Source organism: Apteryx mantelli, chromosome 1 (assembly GCF_036417845.1).
Source record: "Apteryx mantelli isolate bAptMan1 chromosome 1, bAptMan1.hap1, whole genome shotgun sequence".
NCBI lineage: Eukaryota > Metazoa > Chordata > Aves > Apterygiformes > Apterygidae > Apteryx > Apteryx mantelli.
Window position 1 is genome coordinate 146,069,813 of NC_089978.1, and position 20,652 is coordinate 146,090,464.

General features: G+C 40.0%; 1 protein-coding gene across 1 annotated transcript in view; it reads left to right on the forward strand.

Moving 5' to 3' along the window:
• The window catches only part of ITPR2 (inositol 1,4,5-trisphosphate receptor type 2), a 271,787-nt gene that overhangs the window by 58,959 nt on the left and 192,176 nt on the right, over positions 1-20,652 (forward strand). Inside the window, exons 10-11 of the mRNA XM_067305912.1 lie at positions 11,247-11,291; positions 20,105-20,259. Coding sequence (XP_067162013.1) covers positions 11,247-11,291; positions 20,105-20,259 — 200 coding nt within the window. The remainder of the gene's footprint in view (positions 1-11,246; positions 11,292-20,104; positions 20,260-20,652) is intronic.

Here is a 20,652-nt window from a genome sequence, read left to right on the forward strand (position 1 = left end):
AACTTCTAAGTCCTAAATTCCAGGTTCCTGAAAGTCATAATCAGTTGTCCAGCTTTAGTTACTTTTCAAAGACTGAGATCCTTTGCCACCTCTGACTTCTCACACAGTCTCACCTAATACCATTTCCTTTGATTCTCTTTCCACCTGCATTACTTAGGCTGATTTCATTAATATGCTTTGAAGTTCCTTAAGACCTGCTAATACTGTAAAGCAACCTAGAGCTGAACAGACTCTGGGCTGAGGGTTAGCCACCTTGAAGGACCCCTTGCTAAAGGAGACCCGGTGGAAGATATTTGCTAATTACACGTAGCTACACTGTTTCTCTCCTGCCAGAATGCACACCCTAGGGGCATGATCTGACACTTCAGATGCACCTGTGCTTTCAGCCCATTACTCAAGACACAGAAAGGATGTGCTGAAGAAAGAGTTTCATGTTTGGTGGTAAGATTTGAGACATCTGGGATCTGGGTAGGTGGTAATGTCTCCTAAGTGTCCAGCATTTGGAAACCTGAAGCCATTGGCTCAGACATTCCCAAAATGTTGAAATCATAAAAAGGTGCAACTGAACCAAATTCTCAGCTGGAAAATTGGAAGGTGAAATTTTCTTCTGCTTCTGCTTTAGAGACAGTGGGAGTTCTGCTGTTAATGTCAGAAGGGCTTGATTTCACCCGAAAAAGCTGAGCCAGATCCTTAGCTGGAGATTTAGACACTAAGCCTCCAGCTAAGATCCAGGCTGCTGAGTTTTATTCTGATCTTCACAGAGTCAGCAGTCTTTTAGAAAAAGTTCTGTAACAGATGCTTTTTTTAGCCTTGGTTACAGCAAAATGACCCAAGTTATTTTGAAGTTTTATATTTATAGAGGGGTTGTAAGGTTAGGTGAAAATTGAATGCTTCAAAGTAACAAGAACTTTGCCTGCTTTTTTTTTTTTTTAAAGTCTTTTCAGTGTATGTACCTATGTAGAAAGCACCCAAATCTGTCACTCTGTGTGGGAGCCAGCTGTAATCAACTGAACAGCCTTTCAGATGCTGCAGGTTGGGACCACACAGCTGTGCCTTTCTCATGACCACACCTAACCTTTTCAATATTCTAATCACTAGGATAAAAGTCTCTTTGAACTGAATGTCAGCTTATTGATTGTGCTAAGCCAGAACATGCACATTTAATATTGTTCTCCATGTGTGTACCAGCTCCAGGCCTGTGATTACTAAACTGGATAATCTATACTCAAACTATTAACACTTGCTGTATGAGGATGTTAAACAGAAAAATGTGTGCCTGTGCATACATGTAGGCCCACACAAGAAATGCAGGGTGAGGCTGTCCTTTTGTTTTTAGCTTCTCAGGTGAGATGAATATTGCTAAAATAATCACAAAATGCTTGTACAAGTATCAAATCATGTGCTATTTTCAGATATTCCAGTAGACAATAGATAAACCACAGTATATTGCTGGTGAAACACTGTGAACATGTACGTAATCATAAGACAGTACAGAAATTGTAACGTGATAGTTCTGTTTTATTTAGTTGAACAGGCTAGCATTATTAGATACCTTGGGAAGCCATGGCAGTAAATCTGGTAAAGTAACTGTGTCTTTAACACTGAATTACTTATACTCTAAATGAATTAAGATGATGCAGATAAGATGGCAGCCTTAATGTTTAACTTTTATGTTTCTATAAAATTGTAGCTAGAAGCACGTGGTTAAATTACTACTATATCTCCCGAGAAAGTGCATAGAGTACCTGTGTTTGTGGTGTATTGCTATAATATTGAGCTGTCTCAGGGGAGACTGAGTCTTCAGTATGTAAGGGTCAGTGCAAACTCAGTGTAAAAGGTATCCTGTGCCCTGACGTTCTTCTAGACAAAAGAGAAAAGACTGAAAACAGGGTGGCCAGTGCAAGAGTGAAGCAGTAAGCTCAGAAGCATTGGCAGAACCAAGCATACTTTTTCTGACTTGTAGCATGCTTCGTCCACTAAAGCAAATTGTTGCTCATGTGAAGAATGTCATTCAGTAAAGCTCTTGGGCATATCCTTGTCTTTGAAGTCAGTGGAACATCCCATTTCCTCTGGGATTAAGGGTGTTTCAGATACTGAACTGATGTGTCTGGACTTCCTCTAACAGTTTTCACTTGTGCAGCCACCCCTGGGTGACTTTGGCCACTGTGGGACTGAAGTTTCTGCAATAGCCAGAGTTCTTTCAACTTTTACGTGTGAATTTACATTGTATAGGACATATTTACATTGTATAGTCTTGTATAGGACAATTGGGCTGGAGAGCTCTTTAGCACGTATTCTGGTGATGGACAAATCACAGAGATAAGCCTGGCCCACCTTTTGTCACCTTGGGCAGAAGTAGCAATCTCATCGCATGTTCCTATGGAAAACCCCACTGATTTTCTAAGTCAGAGTTTGCTTTTCTGTGTCCTGCACAGGGTTTGAGCCGTAAAATGGATCAGCTTTAGTCAGAGTTTAGTTCTAAACTCTCTTGTTAAAATCCTACAGAAACACATTTTCAGCATTGGGGGTTATTTTAGCACTAGTCACTCAACCCAGTTGCTTTTAAAGGTAGGAATGATGTAAGCCAGTTGGCCTGCCAAGTACAGGGTTACATGCACATGAGATGAGATGACAATTATATGAATATTCTAAACTCTGAAGAGGAAGTCCAGTCCAAACCACTGAGGCTGTAGTTCAGTAATAAGAGCACTTCAGCAACAGTGCAGCCTTGCAGAAACGTCATGTTTCCGCAGGTGTTTGATTGCGCCCCCCTGATGCAATGTGCTGTCTCTGGGGTCTTGCTGGCGGCAGGCTCTGGGCAGAGGGAAGGAGGGCAACCAGGTTGCTGAGCTAAGGCACAGGACACAGGTGGCTGAGGTAGGGCAGCAGGGACTGCTGAAGCCAGCATCAAGGGCGTTGCCTTGTTGGCCTGTGAGCTGGGTTTCCCTCTTGTGGTCTAAACTACTTTCTGAGAACCCTTGATTCAAGGATTGAAGGGTCAGTAAAAGTTCTTCATAGTCCTGTTGTCTTTCCTGAGTGATTTCTTCCTATATTATCTCACTCTGCTGCTTTGTCAAAATTATCTAAGTTTCTTTCAGGAGAAGTTTATGTATGTCATTTGCTTACAGATTAAATTGAGAACTGCTGTAAATATTGTTTTATACTCTGTAGTGAGACTCTCGGTGTTAAAAAAAAAAAAAAAAAAAAAAAGATGTTAGCATGCCATATGATATATGTCATTGTAGTACTCATTTATCCAGGTGGACAGAGCCAAACTGTTTCTAATATAACTAATCCTGATGTAATAATTGCTAGATTTGTATCATGGGGAAGTTGGCCAAATGCACGTTCAAATTAATATTGATTAGAAAATAATTCTCTCCTGTCTTCCCAATAGGACTAATGAAGAAGTGGAACTCACTGCTACAAGATTTTGAGAACAGTATATCGCGGGATTTGAAGAAAGATTACATGTTTGTATGAGTAATAGCATCCTCAGCATTAGCTAAGATGAAAAAGCATAAAGGGGAAATCGTTTTTTTAAGCTTGAGGCCATAAACCAGCATTAACACTTTGAAGCCCTGAAGAAACTTTGCCTGTAGTTTTATGGTCATTTTTGCTTGCACCTTCTTAAACTGCTCTGGGAAATAGGATGCTGCACAGGCAATTTTTTAAGAGTACTCAGAGGAGAATGTAGGCTATAGTTTAGGCTTTTTGAAATCCATTTTTTGGGTGCAGGAGATTGGACTACTGGCTGAGAGTTTGGGAAGCAAAAAGGACTACTGTTTGCCAGTGGTATTTTTTCAGGATGGCATGGAAGTAGGCCTTTTGATACTATGATGAAAGGCATTGCAGAAAAGTTTGTCCATCCATTGGTTACACAGCTAATGCAGAGGAGGAGAGCGCAGTGGTAAATTCTGTGTGGTTCCTTCTGCCTTGAGAAACAGTAAGGCAAATAACTGGCTAAAAGTGGCGATGTTTAACCAAGCTGTGCAGGTACCTTGTGCTTAAGAACAGCAGTCTGCAAATGGGAGAAGGTACCAGGAGATGGCAGCATCCACCAAGGCCTTTGTGCATCTGCTCGCCTTGCCTCTTGGGATCATGATCACACATTTAGTTTCATGGTACTGTGGGACCTCATTATCTGGAGATTGCTACAAAATCTTCTGTTTGGGTTGTTTTTACCAGTGTCTTTGTTAAATGTTAATGTAGCATTCCGATAGTTTGTATCTGTTGGGCTCTGCGATTAAAGGGTCTTGTAAGAAAAAGGCCTGCCAGGGTGACAGGGTGAATTCAGCACTGTGAGCCTCATAAATATTTTTCACTGCCTCACAGGAGGAGTGTGGTTTTGTTTTAAAGCTCTATAAGGAGTGAAGGATAATTTACAGTTGTGTGTGAAAAGATGGAAGAGATCCAGAGACTAAAGGAGGAGGAGAACGGATTACTGATTTACAGAGCCAGTCTGACCTGTTCCCCAGACCTGGGTACAGCTTTTTAAAGGGACAGAATTAGAAGCAGTTTAATTTGCAGAGCTATCTTTTCAGGGCTGGATTTTCAGAGGTTTCTATGAACCTTGAGAATTCAGCTAAATTTCATGACCTGACTCCTCTTGACTTAGGTTGAAGTTAGGAACAGCATTAGCATCCGTCAGTGTGCAAATACTTGTAAAAACCTGGACCTCGCAGGGAGAATTTTTCCCCCCAGCCAACTGGTGTTGTGGTAATGATCTGTGAGCCAGTGTTCTGCTAGGCTTTTTCAATCCAGTCCGAGGTTGGCTGCATTTCAGCAGTGTTTATATACATATGTGCTTTAGGAGGAAAGGAAGTGTGAAGACATAAACACAGCATTTATTGTTATGTAGTTGTTACAACAACTGCTTCTGTTATTAAAAATACAAAGTGCGCTGTTATTGCTTTTTGCTGCATTCCAAGACAGCAAATGTGGATGTGTGATGTATTCTCTAATGCATTATATTTGCTTATTATTTAAAGATTCCTTGAGAACTTTTTATTAAATTATATTTATGCCACTTTTTATTGATTTTTGATGCGTGATGGAGATTTAGAAGGCTACCTTCGCTTTTTTTTTTCTTTACTGTAGAAATTTCAGGAATGTGTAATTCAATCACCCCTAGTTATTTCTGTGAGGACCTCTGAAAGGCATATGGGATATTAATGCCTAGATTGTAACCTTTGGGGAGATGAGCATGCTTTTTCAGATAGGACATGCTGCCATGGGGCCACTGAGGCTCATACTGAGGCTATGGGCCAGTATTCAGGTTAGACTAAGGGATCTCTTAGATACTTTTCTTCCTTTTCTTTTCCTCTGCAGAATGGGATTTGGTCATGTGGGGCTGAGCACCAGGCATTGGTCAGGGTCTCTGCCCTTCATCACAGCAGAAGCACAGGGATTTCCCAGATACCAGATGCCTAAATGAGAGTTGCCTGTTCAGGCAGCTCTCAGTGTATGCCACTGGTGTGAGACCTTTAAATCAATGTTGATTTAGGCATAGCAAAGCACTGGCCTGTCATTGCTTATACAGCAGCTCAAAATGCCATCGAGGTGACCTGTCTTTTCTTCTTATGGCAAGGGTGAATAATTGGACAGGATGGTGTCAGAGCTGATTCTCATTCCAGTTTTTGGCTAACAGATGGTTCACGCATACCAGGGAATTCTGTGCAAGCTGTCTGTGTCCACTTAACTCTGCTTGTGCAGCACAGGGAGGACCTGAGGCAGACAAAAGGATCCAGTGCTCTGTCTGCTCCCTGGAAGCTGCTCTGATCTGCTAAGACAGGGTGTGCAAACAAAATGGCAGCAAACTACAATCCTGGGGGAAAAAAAAAAACTTTTAAGATTTTTTTAACTTTCCTCAGGTGATGATTATCAGGAATTTTGTGCCAGATGCTGTGGCAGTATTGAATGGGGTTTATCTAGGTAGCATCACAGCCAGTCTTTCTCCAGCAAGTTAATAGGATGGCAAAAGTCCTTTGAATACCACTGAAGTCTTTGAAAGCGTGCAAAAGTCCTTTGGATTTATTGAAAGCTAATCAGTATGCCATTAACAAAGAACAAAGCAAGCCTAATGAAGATGAAAGATTTGAGAAGTTTTTTTTTTTGTGGTGGCTTTTTTTTCCCTAAACACTTGTCCCTGTTGATTGGGTACAGTGTGTTAACAGGCTGGTTATCAAATGAACTGGAAACTGTTTTTGTGTGTTGAATTACCTCCTTTCATTCTTCATCTATCAAGGTTTTCTTCTTAAATGCTGGTTTTAACCCAGTCGTTAAAATGCTCGTTTAGCTAAAATTTGGCAATCTAATTCTTTCCATAAAGAGATTCTTTAAATGTCCTTTACCTAGTCAACAAAATTTGATTAAAATCAGCATGGGTATTTTTTTCCCCCAAACTCTTCTCTCATCTTCATAATTAAGAAAGTGTCCAAAAATAGCCCTTTGGGTGCTCTGCATGCATCCTTCTTCTAGGAAAGCAGCATTCATTATAAATGTGAATTTCCAAGCTGTTTGTTCACGATATGGACTGAGATTTATAATTCAATTGCTGGACTGTAAAGCATGTCTTACTATGTGAAGATGCAAAAAAACTCCCACAAAATCATGAATAATGTAGTAGTGAGAAGTTGTTCCATTCAGTAGTGGAACCTCAGCTTCTACCTATGCGAGGTGAAGTCTTATGTGCAGAAAACTTAAGATATATCATTTACTGCATTTAATGATCAGTGGAGATTATGGATCCTGGGTCTTCTGGCACTTGGTCTAGGAGAATACCTCTCAGGATTAACAGGGCACTTACCTTTTCTGAGCACCAGCTACCAGCAGTAACACACAAATGCACGTAGATGGAAGTTGCATCTTCCTACTACGCAGACTCTGCAGGAGGATGATCACACAGTGAGGGCACTAGGCAATAATTTGATTCCTGGCTCTTCCACAGCCTTCCTAATAATTTTCCCCCCAAGTGGTTAAAGACATCCGTACCTCAGTTTTTCACCTATAAAAGCTGTTTTTTGTTATGTGTTTGTCACAGATGCTCTCTGCTGGTGTCTTGTGGTGCTCCCACAGTACAAGTATATTGGTGTATATGTATGCATTCATACATCTACTGTTTTTATGTGTCACCATGTACAAAGACTGAACCTGAAATCAATCTAAGAGACACCAGTTTTGATACACTGTGGGGCCACCTGCAGCGCTGACCTTGACCTTCAAGTTGTTGCAGATATCCTGTGTAGATCACAAGCTGGAAATTTTGTTTCTTACAAAAGCGTGCAAGTATTTGCTAGTCCTGTGTAGATTTAAAAGAATGTATTACCTTCTCTATAGGTGCAAATCTTTCTATAAATGCCAAAGTAGTCAATTAGCTTTTTGATTAAGGTGGTGGGGGCCTTCTCATACCATTGATGCTCCTTGACTGCTGACTTCAGTTTGCTAGGCAGCCTCCAAGCTCTTTTCCCCACTAGATTCAGAGTTCCTAGTGAATTGAAGTCCCATATGCTTCTGTGAACTATACTGTACAAATCGCATTTGCAGTTACAATGATACTAACCTGTAGATACAGCCTTAGGATGAGAAAAACTCATGCAGCACCTATGTCAGTGTGAGCTGTGTGTGCATGCATGTAAAATCAAAATGTCTTCCATGGCGTTGTGAAGGAAAAGGTAGCGTGGTAATACCATTTTCTGAAGTGTAGGGGAAGTGTAGGCTAGAAGATGTGTACAGTTGAGTCTGGGCTGGCCTGTGTAAGCAAATGAAGAGATCAAATATCTGTGGTGTAATAAATCATTGCTATTTGAGCTGTGAATGCTGATTACCTTTTCACCTGCAAAATCCCTATAGAAGAACTGGCCTTTTATATGACAGTGGGGTGAATGAAGAGCACGTGTACCAAGAGTTACACTGGCCCAGCTAATCAGTGGTAACCTTCAGGCAACAGTGACTCCATTGCTTTTTGCCATGTGGCCATTTCACCACTTCACTGCATGCAAATTCCCCTTCACTCTTCATTAGTTACTCTCTAATGCAGTCTGCAGTACCTGATGTAGACTGTACCTCCCTTAATGCCATGCAGTGATTGCTCTTTACTCAGGTGGTTAGGTTGGGTGGTTTTACGTAATGGACTAGTGTTGGGATACTATGGTGAGTCTCATGAGCTTGCCATATAATGAAATGAGTTTCAAGGTCTTTGTTATTATTTAGCTTTCATCAATGAGGAGGCTGAACTATTGTTGTGTGATGCTTTTTCTCTGCTGTACAGGAAAAGGTAAAAAATGTCCATACCTAAGTTTGTTGACAAACAAGCAGTGGAGGCTTAGGATGTCTGAGTTTTTCTGTGCAGGAAAATAAGCTGTTGGAAATATACTTCAAAAAATCCCACATAATGAGGCTATTACAATGATGATTTATGCAATCACACTTACATGAGTGCTGCAGTTCACAATGCATCATGTTCTTACTGTATATTGACTGCATGCACCTTCCAGTGGTGTTTCATGTACATATAAGTATTGTATTTCAGCTGCAGTTCTGTAACACTGCAATTGCAACAAGTCCAATGACCAAAAAGCCTGAAGACTGCTAAGCTTATATAGGACTTGTTTTAAGACAGCATTCTTATTTATGTTCTAAACACCTGCCAAGAATTTTACTTGATTTCTTTAGCAATGAAGAAAAAATTGCTAATGTTGCTATTTTCAAGGATTCTTTTGTTTTGGAGACTTATTGAGGAACATGGAGGAGATCCTACAAAAATCAGAAAAAGCATTAGATTTTGGAGTATTAAGACTGGCACTGTGTTCTTAGCTCATTCTGTCATATGTGGATATTGCAACGGACTCAGAACAGGTGTAACATGATATACAACACTATGTGATTTATGCCTCTCTACCTAGAGAATACAGTATAGGATAGTAGATAATAGTCTGATTTTCAGAGATGCTCAGCACTGGCAACCTCATCTGAAATGAAAATGGAAGTGGCAGCTGCTCAGCGTGGCTGAAAACAGGGCCATTAATGCCAGCCCTAAAACTGCATTCACTATGTTTGCTGTTTAAGGTCAGCACCTCAAGCTTCCTCCAACTGTCTTTTTAGTTTTATTATTTTTGTTACAGTGGCACAAGAAAAAACATCGTTAAGGATGCACTTCAGTTTTTCTTTGAGTCTTCTGTCTCCCTCAGCCTCTGTCCACAAGTGAATTATTTTGGGAATTTGAGAACAGTCTATTTAGTCATTTTTACAGTAGGCAATAAATGGTGGTGGTGGGGATATTTTCATAGTTCCTATTGTTGTTGATACTTTTTTTTTTTTAAAGCATTGTTACGTTGAGAGCAAACAGTTGAAGAATAGCAGAATTCAAGGTCCAATTCATACTGGATAGACAACTATATTCCCTTGGGCTCTTCAGGGAAACATCGTAGATTTATTCCAGTTGAACATGTAGCCCTTGTGCACAATTCTCTGTGCTTAGTCTAGTGACAAACCTGAAAATGACCCAGACTTTTTCTTGCTTACTTGCAATCAGCAGAATCTGAAAGTAGAGTCAAATTCAGCCCTTCTGCACCTTCTCTGCACCTCTGCTGAGACTGTATCTGGCTGTGACTAAAGAGCATTGCCTGGTAGTTTTTTCTGTTCTTGATGGAGGAGCAAATGTACAGAACTCAGCTTGGCTATCAGAACAGGCAATTAGAATTATTTTAATGTGTTGAGTGAACAAATGTAATGCTGAAAGAAGTGTGAGAAAACTTAAGCTGCCAAAACCATATAAAGATAGTTTTATATCTCTCTCTATATATCTCTATATAGAGATATATATTCTGTGTTTAGTTGTCTGTAGATCAGTGTTCATCTCCCATTCCTGTTACTGTGAAACAGAAGTAGGTGGGAGTTGGAGATGGGAGACAGTGTGAGTGTGTCATGGAGGAGCAAAATGCAAGATTTGGAATAGGTGTCAACGCAGGGAGGAAAGCAGACTCTCTTAAGTTAGGTTTGTGAGGGTACTATGGTGGCGAATGAAAATACTGAATTTAAGGCAGGAGAATAACCATTTCTGTGTTGGCTCATCAAATCATGACACAGAGCAAAGATATTTTCAGAAGATTTAGGAGCATCTAAAAGTTTACTTCCTTTCCTCAAGCTCATGAAATGGATTCTGTTGTGGAGAGGAGCTGGCTTTTTGGGTAAAGGAGTATAAACGATAAACCCATACAAACTTAATAAAAACTCTTTACAGTAGTTTTCTGTGTAATGTTAGATGTATGATGATGTGATGTTAAAAAGTTTTATTGGGATTTATTCAGCTTGTCCTGTGCAGTTCACTTCTGGCTCTTCTACGCTGGTAATGCCAAATTCTTGGCAAGAAAATGACTGTATGTGTCTCTAAGATGTACACATGCTGTTAATGCTTAAAAGCTAAATTGCCTTATATAACGAGTAATTTCAATTCAGCATTTTCAAAGTTTTGAAGGCATATCCTGTGTCAGGGAATGTGGTAAATATTGAGGTAAATTGTTTCATTATGTAAGTCAAATTTTGAAAAGTTTAATGTGCAGTGCGTGCGTGGGTGTTTGTTTATTTGAGTATATATCTGCCTACATAATCCCTCATCTTCTAGTCTACATATTCCCCTTGTCAAAAGTAAAATTGTATTAAACACTGTTAAATAGTAATATTTTACACTTATTATTATGTAGTGTCTCTCATCCAAGCTTCTCATACTCCTTTAATTATTAATTAAGCTTGATAATCCTTGTATGGCATAGAAAATATTATCCCCATTAATAATGGTTAAACAGAATCACAGAGTAGTTAAACATTTTTCTGTAGTGGCGTTGTCACTGCTGTTTCAAAGATGTGTTTATTCTGGGTTAACTGTCTTCCTATAAAATCTTAGTGGGCATGGTAGTTTTTATTTCAGTACATCTGCTGAAGGTCAATCCTGCAAATGTTTGTGAGTGTGTAGGGGTAACCGTAACTTGCTATATTTAGATTAATTACTACCTGTGCTTTCTCTCCCCCAGTGTTTCTGGTGCAAAGATGCACTCTTTTGAAGTGAGGATGTAGCCAGTAAGTCAGTCAGAGATAAAGCGAGGAATTCTCACACTCAGGCTCTGGTTTTAAATACTTCACTGTTCTCTTGCAGAGTGAATATTTAATATATAACTGAACAAACTCACCTTCCCCAATTTTTAAATGTCTAAAAGCTATGAAGATAGTATTTGAATTCTTTTCTTTTTCAGCTTAACCCACACTATCCGGAAGGTAATAATGAAGGAAAAGCTTTGGTAAGTGGAATTTGTACACTGCATATAAATAAATAAATAAATAAAAGCTCACCATATGAAAGCCCTTTATAGCTTTTTTTTTTTTTTTTTTTTTTTTTACTTGCATGTAAAGGAACTCATCTGCTTCATGCCTTATGTTAGCTCATCAGTGAAATGGAGGCTCTTCACTTGGATGTTGATCTTACTACCAGTGGGATTGTCTTCTGTATCCCATGTAAACTAGAGTGCATCTCAGAGCTGTTGTTAACAGAAAGTTTTCCCTTGCATACGGGCAAACTCAGCAGTAGTGTTGCATTTGTGTCCTGTACTCCTTATGGGATTATTCTTATGTTTTTTAGTGAGCTACAACTAGGGAAATGTTAGGAAGCTTATTCAAATTCTGCATCAAATTAGCATTAGTTGGAAGTTGGTTTTGCTTGGTGACTGCAGATATGAAATGGATTAATTCTTCTCAAATTAGGCATACTACCTCATGGCAAAACACACTAACCTCTATAGCAAGAAAACCAGGGATAAGCAAGCCTGGTTACTTAAGTACTGATACCTACAAGCCTCTGAATAGTAATAGCATAATGTAAGGAAAAGATGTCTCTGACCAAAATTAGCTTTCTACCTGAGGTGAGCCCTGCTTCATTTTGGGTTTAACACATTTTATGTTGACTAGCGCAGGTGGCTTCAATAGGGAGCGCTGGTGAGGTTTGAATTGGTAACCAAACAGCTGGGGCATAAGACTGAGCCACTGTCTTCAATCCATGATAGAGATGCAATAGAAGGTCTGATGTGTTTAACTTAGAAACCTCCTCATATCCAAAGTAACAATGATTAGGTGTGTATTGTGGAGCTTTGCTAGGGTAGCTTTGTCAATAAGGAACAGCAAAGATCACCTTACCTACGCGATACAGCTGTGCTGGTAAAACCCCAGTCTAGCTGCCTGTGTAAACGGAGGCAGTTATGGCCCCACTGCTGTGGCACCTCCTGCAGTTGGCAAGACGTGGTGCTCCGGTGGTGTGTTAGATGGTACTGCTGCAGAGGGGTAGGCTGTGCTAGTGGAGATGAGCCCCTTGGGGCATGTTTGTCAGTCAGGCATGCCTCTAAATCTAAGAATCTGCCGAGACTCTTTTTATTAATTGTATTGAATACATGCAAGCACATATTCAGGCACAGACTTAGGCTGAGTTCTGCTCCACTTCCAAGGGGAGAAAGCTTGAACTCTAGCCTGACAGCGTAGCAAGGACCCAAGTTGTCCATCCTGCAACATGGATGGGTTGGACATGAAGATGGATGCTCTACATCCAGGCTGCCTGCAGCAATCATAGGCAAAGTGCATTTAGGCCTTTACCTTCTCTGTGATTTAAAGGTAAAATGTTAGAGCATGCTAGCTAGTTTTAACTAATGAGACAGGGCCAGGCATGTTGTAGTTTTGAACATGTGAAGGAAGTGGAGTTAAAACTCTGGAGGAATCTTATTCTTACTGAGACGACAAATGCTCCAGAAAAAGAATCATTCTCCATCAGATTCATGAGATTGCATGAAAAATCCTGAGATCTTTGTAGAAAAAAACAATTTAGTTTTTTTCTGTTTGCCTTCTGGCATTTGTTCTTTTAAAGGACACATTTTCCAAGTTTTTCTCTGCACGAGAAAGAATCATTTTGTTTTTTTTTAAATGAAAACCAAGTTTGTCACATAATCACATACCTCTAGGACTGCAATTTTAATAAAAATAAAGAATATTGTGAGAGTTGGCAACATTGGTTTCCCTCTTCTCTGGTATTTGGCATTAAAGTAATACAGCAATAACTAAGCTGGCCAGAGAAATGAGAATTCTCTCTCATGAAAATATAGAAGTTCTAATGGTTGTTTCTTTCTTTGCATTGAAATGATATTTGAGGCCCTTGAAACTTTCTAACTGGATAGGAGATCACTTCCAGAGTATCCCACTGGGTAGGATGCTTGCTTGGAAATGCTTGGGTTCATGTTCTTGCTCTCTGAATTGTAGAGCTCATCTCTCCTAGAGTGCATCTACATTAACATTTTAGTTCACATCATGACAGCACATTTGAATCAAATCTCCTGATTATTCCTTGTTTATGCCACTCCAGTTCACTTTGCAGAGTGATCTCAGAGCAAGTAAACTTGGATTTTGTTAGAGGAAGGTAAACAAAGATACTCTCCAGGGATGCACCTGCTCTGCTCTAACCTGTCATGGGTGCCCAGTCCAGAAAACCAGACTAGAGCTACTTTGAAGTAAAACCTGTGAAAACATGTACAGGATGAATACTAGGTCCTCATCAACAAGGATCCACTCCTATTGTATGGCACTATGCTAATCTACATATAGCATGGGGTCTCCAGCTGGAGGACTTCCAGTTCATCTAAATGGTTAAATATTTCCTCTACTGGGTAATGGAGAAGGCACAAGAGTAATCTGAACAGGAATCTTAATGTTACAGGTGACTACCGTAGCAGTTTGGTTTAACTGTCCTGGGCATTGATACTGACCAAAAATCCAGACGAGAAGTCTGACTAGACAAATATTTCCATTGGGGCCTACTCCAGGATAATCTGAAGTCTGATGACCAGGGAAAAGTGGGAGATGTGTACTTGAGTCTTTTCTACTGAAGGAAGAAACTGAGGCTGCAGCCTGAGTTTTTCTTTTCACTCTGAGTCTGTTGTATAAAAAGGTACCAGCTTCTTCTCTGTCAGCTGGATTTTAATAGATGGCACAGCCATCCATGCATTTTGTGCCAAACCTTAACTGGTAAATGTGTGACGGGCTTTCTGGTGCATGCTCACTGCCAGGTTACAAGTTCTGATCACAGCTGCTGAGGCAACTGTCAAGTTTAGGAAGCAACAGTGGAAAAGGATTTTCCATGGTGCAGGTGGGCATAGGCGCCGAGATGCTGCCTAAGTCCATCTTTTTTTGCCTTGCCTTAAGTGACTTAGAAGTCTAAAATGGTTTTGGCTCTTGAGAACATAAATATCGCTGGAAATCGCTGGGACATTTGTTCCCAAGCATTAAAGCTATGTTTGGACTGCGGTTCATTGGTCTTTCAAGGGCTGCTGCTTGAGATTCCAGCCAAATTGTCTTGTGGAGCGTTGTTTTGATTTCTGGAAAAATTTGGCCTTAAAATGAGTTGATTAATATTCTTTGTACGTATTTTTCCCACATTGAAAATCCAGAAGATTTTTTGATGTAAAGACCCTCCTCTGATTTAGGGTCCTTATCAAATACGATCTTCTCCTGCTCTTGCAGTTTAAAAAACTGTAATGTATAGTGCATCAAAACACAGTGCTCTGTGTTACAGCTCCCGTTAAACCCCAAATTGATGTATTTGATGCTGCAAAGTAGTCTGTTATTTCCAATCACATGAATGTACAGCATCTAGAAGAACACTGTAAACACTGGGAAATGTCAAGAACAGCTGGGAACCTGGCATTTGTTAGCTCCTTCATATTAAAAGACTGTCTTTGGATAGGTGGCTTAATTCCTTTTTTTCTGCGTTTTCATGAGAGAGCGCTAACCCTAAATGTTTCCGAACTAGCCTTTACTGTTGAGATTTTTCTTAGGATTGAGATTGGTATTTATTTACTTTTCTTGTAAGTAAGTTGAACGGTTATACCATGGACCTCTAGGTGCAATTTGACATACCTCCTTTGGCTTCTATCTATCTGTATTTATGTATGGCAAAGAACCTCACCAAATTCAAAATTTTCTTTCTTGCTTCCATCCCAAGTGATTTTTTTCTGGTAAACGCTGTAAATCCTTTTTATTTTTATTTTTTTAATTTTTTAATTTTTATAAATTTTACCTTCCAACAACTAAGATTATTTAAAAAAATAATCTCTTAATTAAAATTTCATAATATATAAAACAAGTGATGCAGTTTAAACAAGTGGAACAGGTTTGGGAAAATTTTTTTTTTTAAAGGCTTGGTTAGGAACTAACCTGGCAATAAACAGTCCGAAGAACATGCCAAAAAAAAAGAAATCTTCAGCTTTAAAATGGCAGTGTCTCTGCTTATGTAAAGGCAGCAGTCAGACCACTTGAGATGCTCTGCGCTCACAGAGGGAGAAGGGGAGACACGGATGCTGGCACATTATTATTATTCTGCTGCTGCACGCAGGTCTGAATCAACTCTGAAAACGCATACATTGTTTCTTACAGAGTGTCTCCGGCTCCTAACAGAATTGCAACGTGATGTCTCCGCTAAAAATGCGATGACTCACAAATGAGTCAACAGTGAAGGTGTTATAGGAGGCTAACTGCTGTGCTGTCTGCCAGGGCTTCGTAGCATGCAGGACCAAGGCTGGCCATTAATTTACTCGGCTTTCTTTTCATATAGAATTTTTAAAATCATCTAACCTATGGAGTTCTGTTCACATTACTGCCCTGTGAAAATGCTGGTTTTATAAAAGCCTCCTAAACTGGGTTAACATATTGAGATACCACAATGTACTGGATTTAACAGGCATTTTCAGAACTCTGGCTGCTATTAAATTTAATTTCTGCTGAAGTCTGTAGTGCAGCTTAATGTATTCATACAGGAATAGGGTATTATCCTTGTCTGTCTCTATGCCACAAGAGGTGTCTTTACCAATTGGAATTGTAGATTGGGTTTGCATTCTAAAAGAGAAGATATTCCAGGCCTGTTGCGTTTTTGTATTGTTTTTTGCAGTTAAAAGGAAGGCCTCTCTGTAAGCAAAACTCCATGCAAATCTCCTGAATTTTTGGTGATACCCAGTTGAGGTCAGTAATAGGGATTTGGGATAGCTCACAGCTACTAGCAAATTATATTAAGAGCTGTGAAGCAGAGTTATCTGCTGGGCTGCAAATCCCAGGAAAGACAAATCTGATTGCGCCTGATTGTGTTGTCCCTAATTACAATATAGGATTTGTCTCCTGTTACATTAAACTTGCCCTTCATATTGCAAACACCATACTATGTCTGGGTTAGTTTTTGTTTGTTTGTTTGTTTGGTTATTTTTTTAAAGCTTCTGTTTAAATCGGTGTCATGCACTGCAAGTCGATGGTGGTAGCCCAGTGGTTGTGGAATTTGCTCTGTTAGCCTTGATCTAGTATTTCTACTCCTCACCAAAATGGCCGTTTGTTTTCCTAAATATGATTGCTTTTTTGATCTCTCAGCCTTTGCCTTCCTTCTGATAGAGAATGAATCTGAACATGAGTCCCTTCCTGCTGGAAGAGCACTCTGGCCCTTGGCAGTATGGTAGGGGGATTTTTGGTTCCACTTGCTGGCAAAGACCTGTTGTGTGCGTGAACAGTGTATTTCACTGTATTTCATGACCCACAGAATGGGCATTGCCCACATCTTTGAGTGATTTTAACCAGTGAACTACAGTGAGTGATGTGACTCCACCTTCCTCACTTTGGATGTGTCTCTGATTTGATTTGTCTACAGCCTGTGACTAGTTAGCCAGTAGTGTGGAACAACTGAAATATTTTTGTCCAGTGAATTTACTATTTGCTAAAACTGGTTTACCCGCAGTTCTTGTACTGTCTTTACTTTGGGATTCCTAGCATGTAATTCATGCATCTCTGAAACTCTTCATTGGTTTCCTCTTGATACTGCTTCAAGCTGAATTTTCTTGTGTTTGAGACCCTTTACAATTTTCTTCTTCCCTTTTCTTCACTGAATCTGCCATTTTTGGCTGCATCTGCTCATATGCCAGTTTCTTACCTGGACAAATACCTTCTTGCTTTCTTCCACCTAGGTATAAAATGTCTCTCTGAACTGACCATATTGTCTAATTAATTAGAAGTAGTCTGATGCTTTCTCTTCTTTCAGCTTCCTCGTATAGATTCATCTGCAAATTTAATAATGGCTCGGTTGAGGGCAGGTTCTGATGACTGATTACTAATTTTAAGTAATCATAGGAAAATTTCTGAGCGCAATTGTGTGCGTTCTCTCTCTCTCTCACGTACAATAATGTGCACACACACTCAGATGTAAATTCAGACATAAATTCAAGCCTTTTATGTACCTATGTGATGATTGTATCTCTCTATCTCTCGTACTCCTTTTTCGTAATTTGTTTTCTGAGCTCTCAAGGTAAGGATCACTTCTGCTGTTTATTTTTTACGATGCCTAATGCTTAACAGCCATAATCCTAGTTGTGTTGTGAGACGGGTCTGAGATCCTGATGTTAAATTAGGAGAAGAGTTCTGAGGTTTTTGCTAGAGTCCAGTCTGGAATTATGCAAGTCTGATTTTTGTTCAGTTAAGCTTTGCATTGCAGATAGCCCTGCTACAGACGCTCTCTTGCCCTCTGTTGAAACATACTTGTTCTTAGACTAGAAGGAAGCTCTTGCTCATATGCCAGGTCTGATTTGACAGGTGGCAGGCCTGGCTGGCTAGATTTAGGCCTGGTGAGCCAACTCCATTGCTGCATAGCACATATAGCACCTATACAATTAGTGGTCAGGCTAGGGAGCGGGTAAAGCAGCCCCAAACTGCAGGATGAACTTCCCCCAGAGCTAATAGCTAGCGTGAGCTACTCGAGCAGAAGAGCTGTGCCTTTGCCTTTGCCTTTGCCTTTTGTCACAGAAACCTGCACATGTGTATATGTACTTCTGCTTAATGACCTATTGGAGATGGTCAGGCACTGTGTAATGAGTGAGTATAAAAAACTTTGTAACGCAGGGTGGAATATGGTTTTGTATTTTGATCTGTGTTTTTCCGGGGCTCCAGTGAAAAAATACGTGATTATAAAATGTCCTGCCTTCTTCTATACCAGCAATTTCAGTTTGCAATTGTAGCAGAGTGAGTAGGTTCTGGGAAAACCTAATTAGATTTGGACATAAATTATGGGAAAAAATCAAAATTCTGGATGCAGTTCTAAACTATCTTATGCTCCTCAGCCCTTTACAGCCCTCTTGAATTTTAAATGGCTATTCCTGGGTGTATGTGAGTTAGGAATTAGTTCTATTTCTTTTTTGTGTGGAAATTTGGCAAGTATGTTTTCATTTGATGTGAGACTCTACTTCAGCTCTTACCTAGGCAGGCCTTAAGAGGCAGGCCTCTTATAGTGTCCCTGCCTTTCCATTTTGGGTCTCATCCTGAGTTTGTAAAACAAAATGTGTATGGAAATCAGAAATAGTAGGAGACTATTTTCACTACTCACTACTGTTTTCTCAAGCCTTGCCTATGGGTTAAATTTGCATGTGTGATTTTGTTCAATATTTTTTGGGTGTGGGGTATGGAATAATGTGAGGACTACCAGATGTGGGTTTGCTCTTGTGCACAACACGGTAGATCACTGCCCTTGGTCTCAGTGAGCCTTCTTTTCGAAAACTAGAGCAACACTGAAAGTGCTAGATGAGCCTAAGAAAAGTGTGTGAGAGGATTTCTTCCTTGTTTTTCTCTTGTCTCTGTCCTTCATAAAAGTAATGGGATGGAAAGCTGGCATTTTTTAGGCTTGATGGTGGAAAAAATGAATGTTTTGAAAGGATTTAGAAGTGCTTTGAGATGAGATGAGAACTAGCTATTTCTTGCACAGTTTCACTCATCCTTGATTTTGTTGCTTAATCAATGGGCAATATGAGTAATCAAAGCCTTCCTCTTGATCATCTCTTACAGTTTGGGTTTAATCAAGGCACTAATGCAAACCCAGTACAGTGTAGCCTCTCTGTATTGCTTGGTACATCTCTTCCTTAGTGGTGCACTATAAATCATTGTAATAGTATTTCAGGTTTCCAGTGTTTAATTTTTCTCTTTTGGCTTTCTTTGGTCCTATTTTTCTCTCCTCTCATGATATATTCTGTGTACGTGAAGGGCCCTGGGCTGCCAGTCTCTTAACTGCTTATTAGTCTGTGGTAATATGTGTAGCTCAACACCCTGGAGGAGTAGCTTTTACTTATGCCAGTAATTTTATTGGTTGCTGCATGGCTACAGGCATAGACTCTGAATTACTTCTTCAAGCAGAGGTATGTAAGGTCAAGCTCTGTGAATTTACCATTTGGAGTCTGTTTCACAACGATATCTAGGTATCTAAAGATAAAGATGACTGCTTAGTGGTGCTGGGTCACAAAATTCCCTGGGACTTTGAGCTGACAGTGGGAGGAAGATCAGAAGAGCTATGCTGAGGCACCAGCGTAGCTTTGTAAGTCTGTCCCTTGAAGGCAAGGCTTCTGTAAGGGACTGAACTTCTCCAGTTTCAGTGGGCACGCTCAGACCCATGCTGGATCCAGCTCCTAATGCATTATCAGCCTGTGCTAAGATTTCTAATACAATTTAGCTGGTGCTTTGTGTCCCCCCCTTCCAATGACAGTTGATCTCCATGGAGCAGATATGCTGGGTCTTCCTATTTGAAGAAGTGTGCTGCTGTGATTCTGGCCATAAGGGGAAAAAAGAGCAAGCCTGAAAAAGCAGCAGTGGAATTGGACAAATTGTTTCCTTTTCCAATCCCTCCTCCCCCTTTTAAAAATCCAGTTTTCGTTTATTCTTTTATCTTTAGCCCTTTCCAAACTACCACTGTGTAATTACATCTTTTGGGAGTGAAGGGTCTGCAACTACAGCAGGTTTTTGAAGTTGTAGGTGTTGAGTAATAATGTATACAGTACCGCAAGCTCTCTGTAGCTTGTGACTTGCTGTTGTTATAATGACTGTCTAGGACCCCATGTGCCTGGGGCAAAGTGCATCCTTTGTGTTACACACTCCAAAGCCAGTCATGGTACATTCTTACTAGAATGTGCAGAAAAAAAAAAGAATACAATTCAGATGTACTACTTGTCTGCAAGGTAATTGGAGAATTTATAATGGGCCCTGATACAAGCAAATAACCCTTGTGCCTAATCAGCAGAGAGATGGCGACCTTCCTGCTTCAAAGAAGAAACGCCAAGCAGGGGAGAAGATTATGTATACTTTGGTCTCTGTGCCGCATGGAAATGACATTGCATCTCTCTTTGAACTGGATGCCACCACTCTTCAGAGAGCTGATTGCCTAGTTCCAAGGTAAAAAAAAAAAAAAAAAGTGCTGCATTGACAAGGTTTCTTCTTAGCATTATGCTGGTTAGTAAAGCAGAAAAAATCAAACATGAGCAAGTATTGTCCTTCAGTTAAAATTTGGGGAGTGTTCATGGATAAACAAGAGATGTATAAAACATGATCCTGCTGCCGTGACTGGGTAAAATAATTATAAGGATAAAACAAGTGACACTTAAAGAGTCTGTGAAGAGAAAAATAATGGGCTAAATGTTGCACAGATGAAAATGAGGACAGAATTGAGCCCAGTGCACTGTTTGAACTGTAATGCTAAATAGATCTGAGTGAATTGTTCCCAACAAAATAATGTATATGGTGAATTGTGCTTCTGTTTCCCTGACAGATCACAATACCATTGAATAC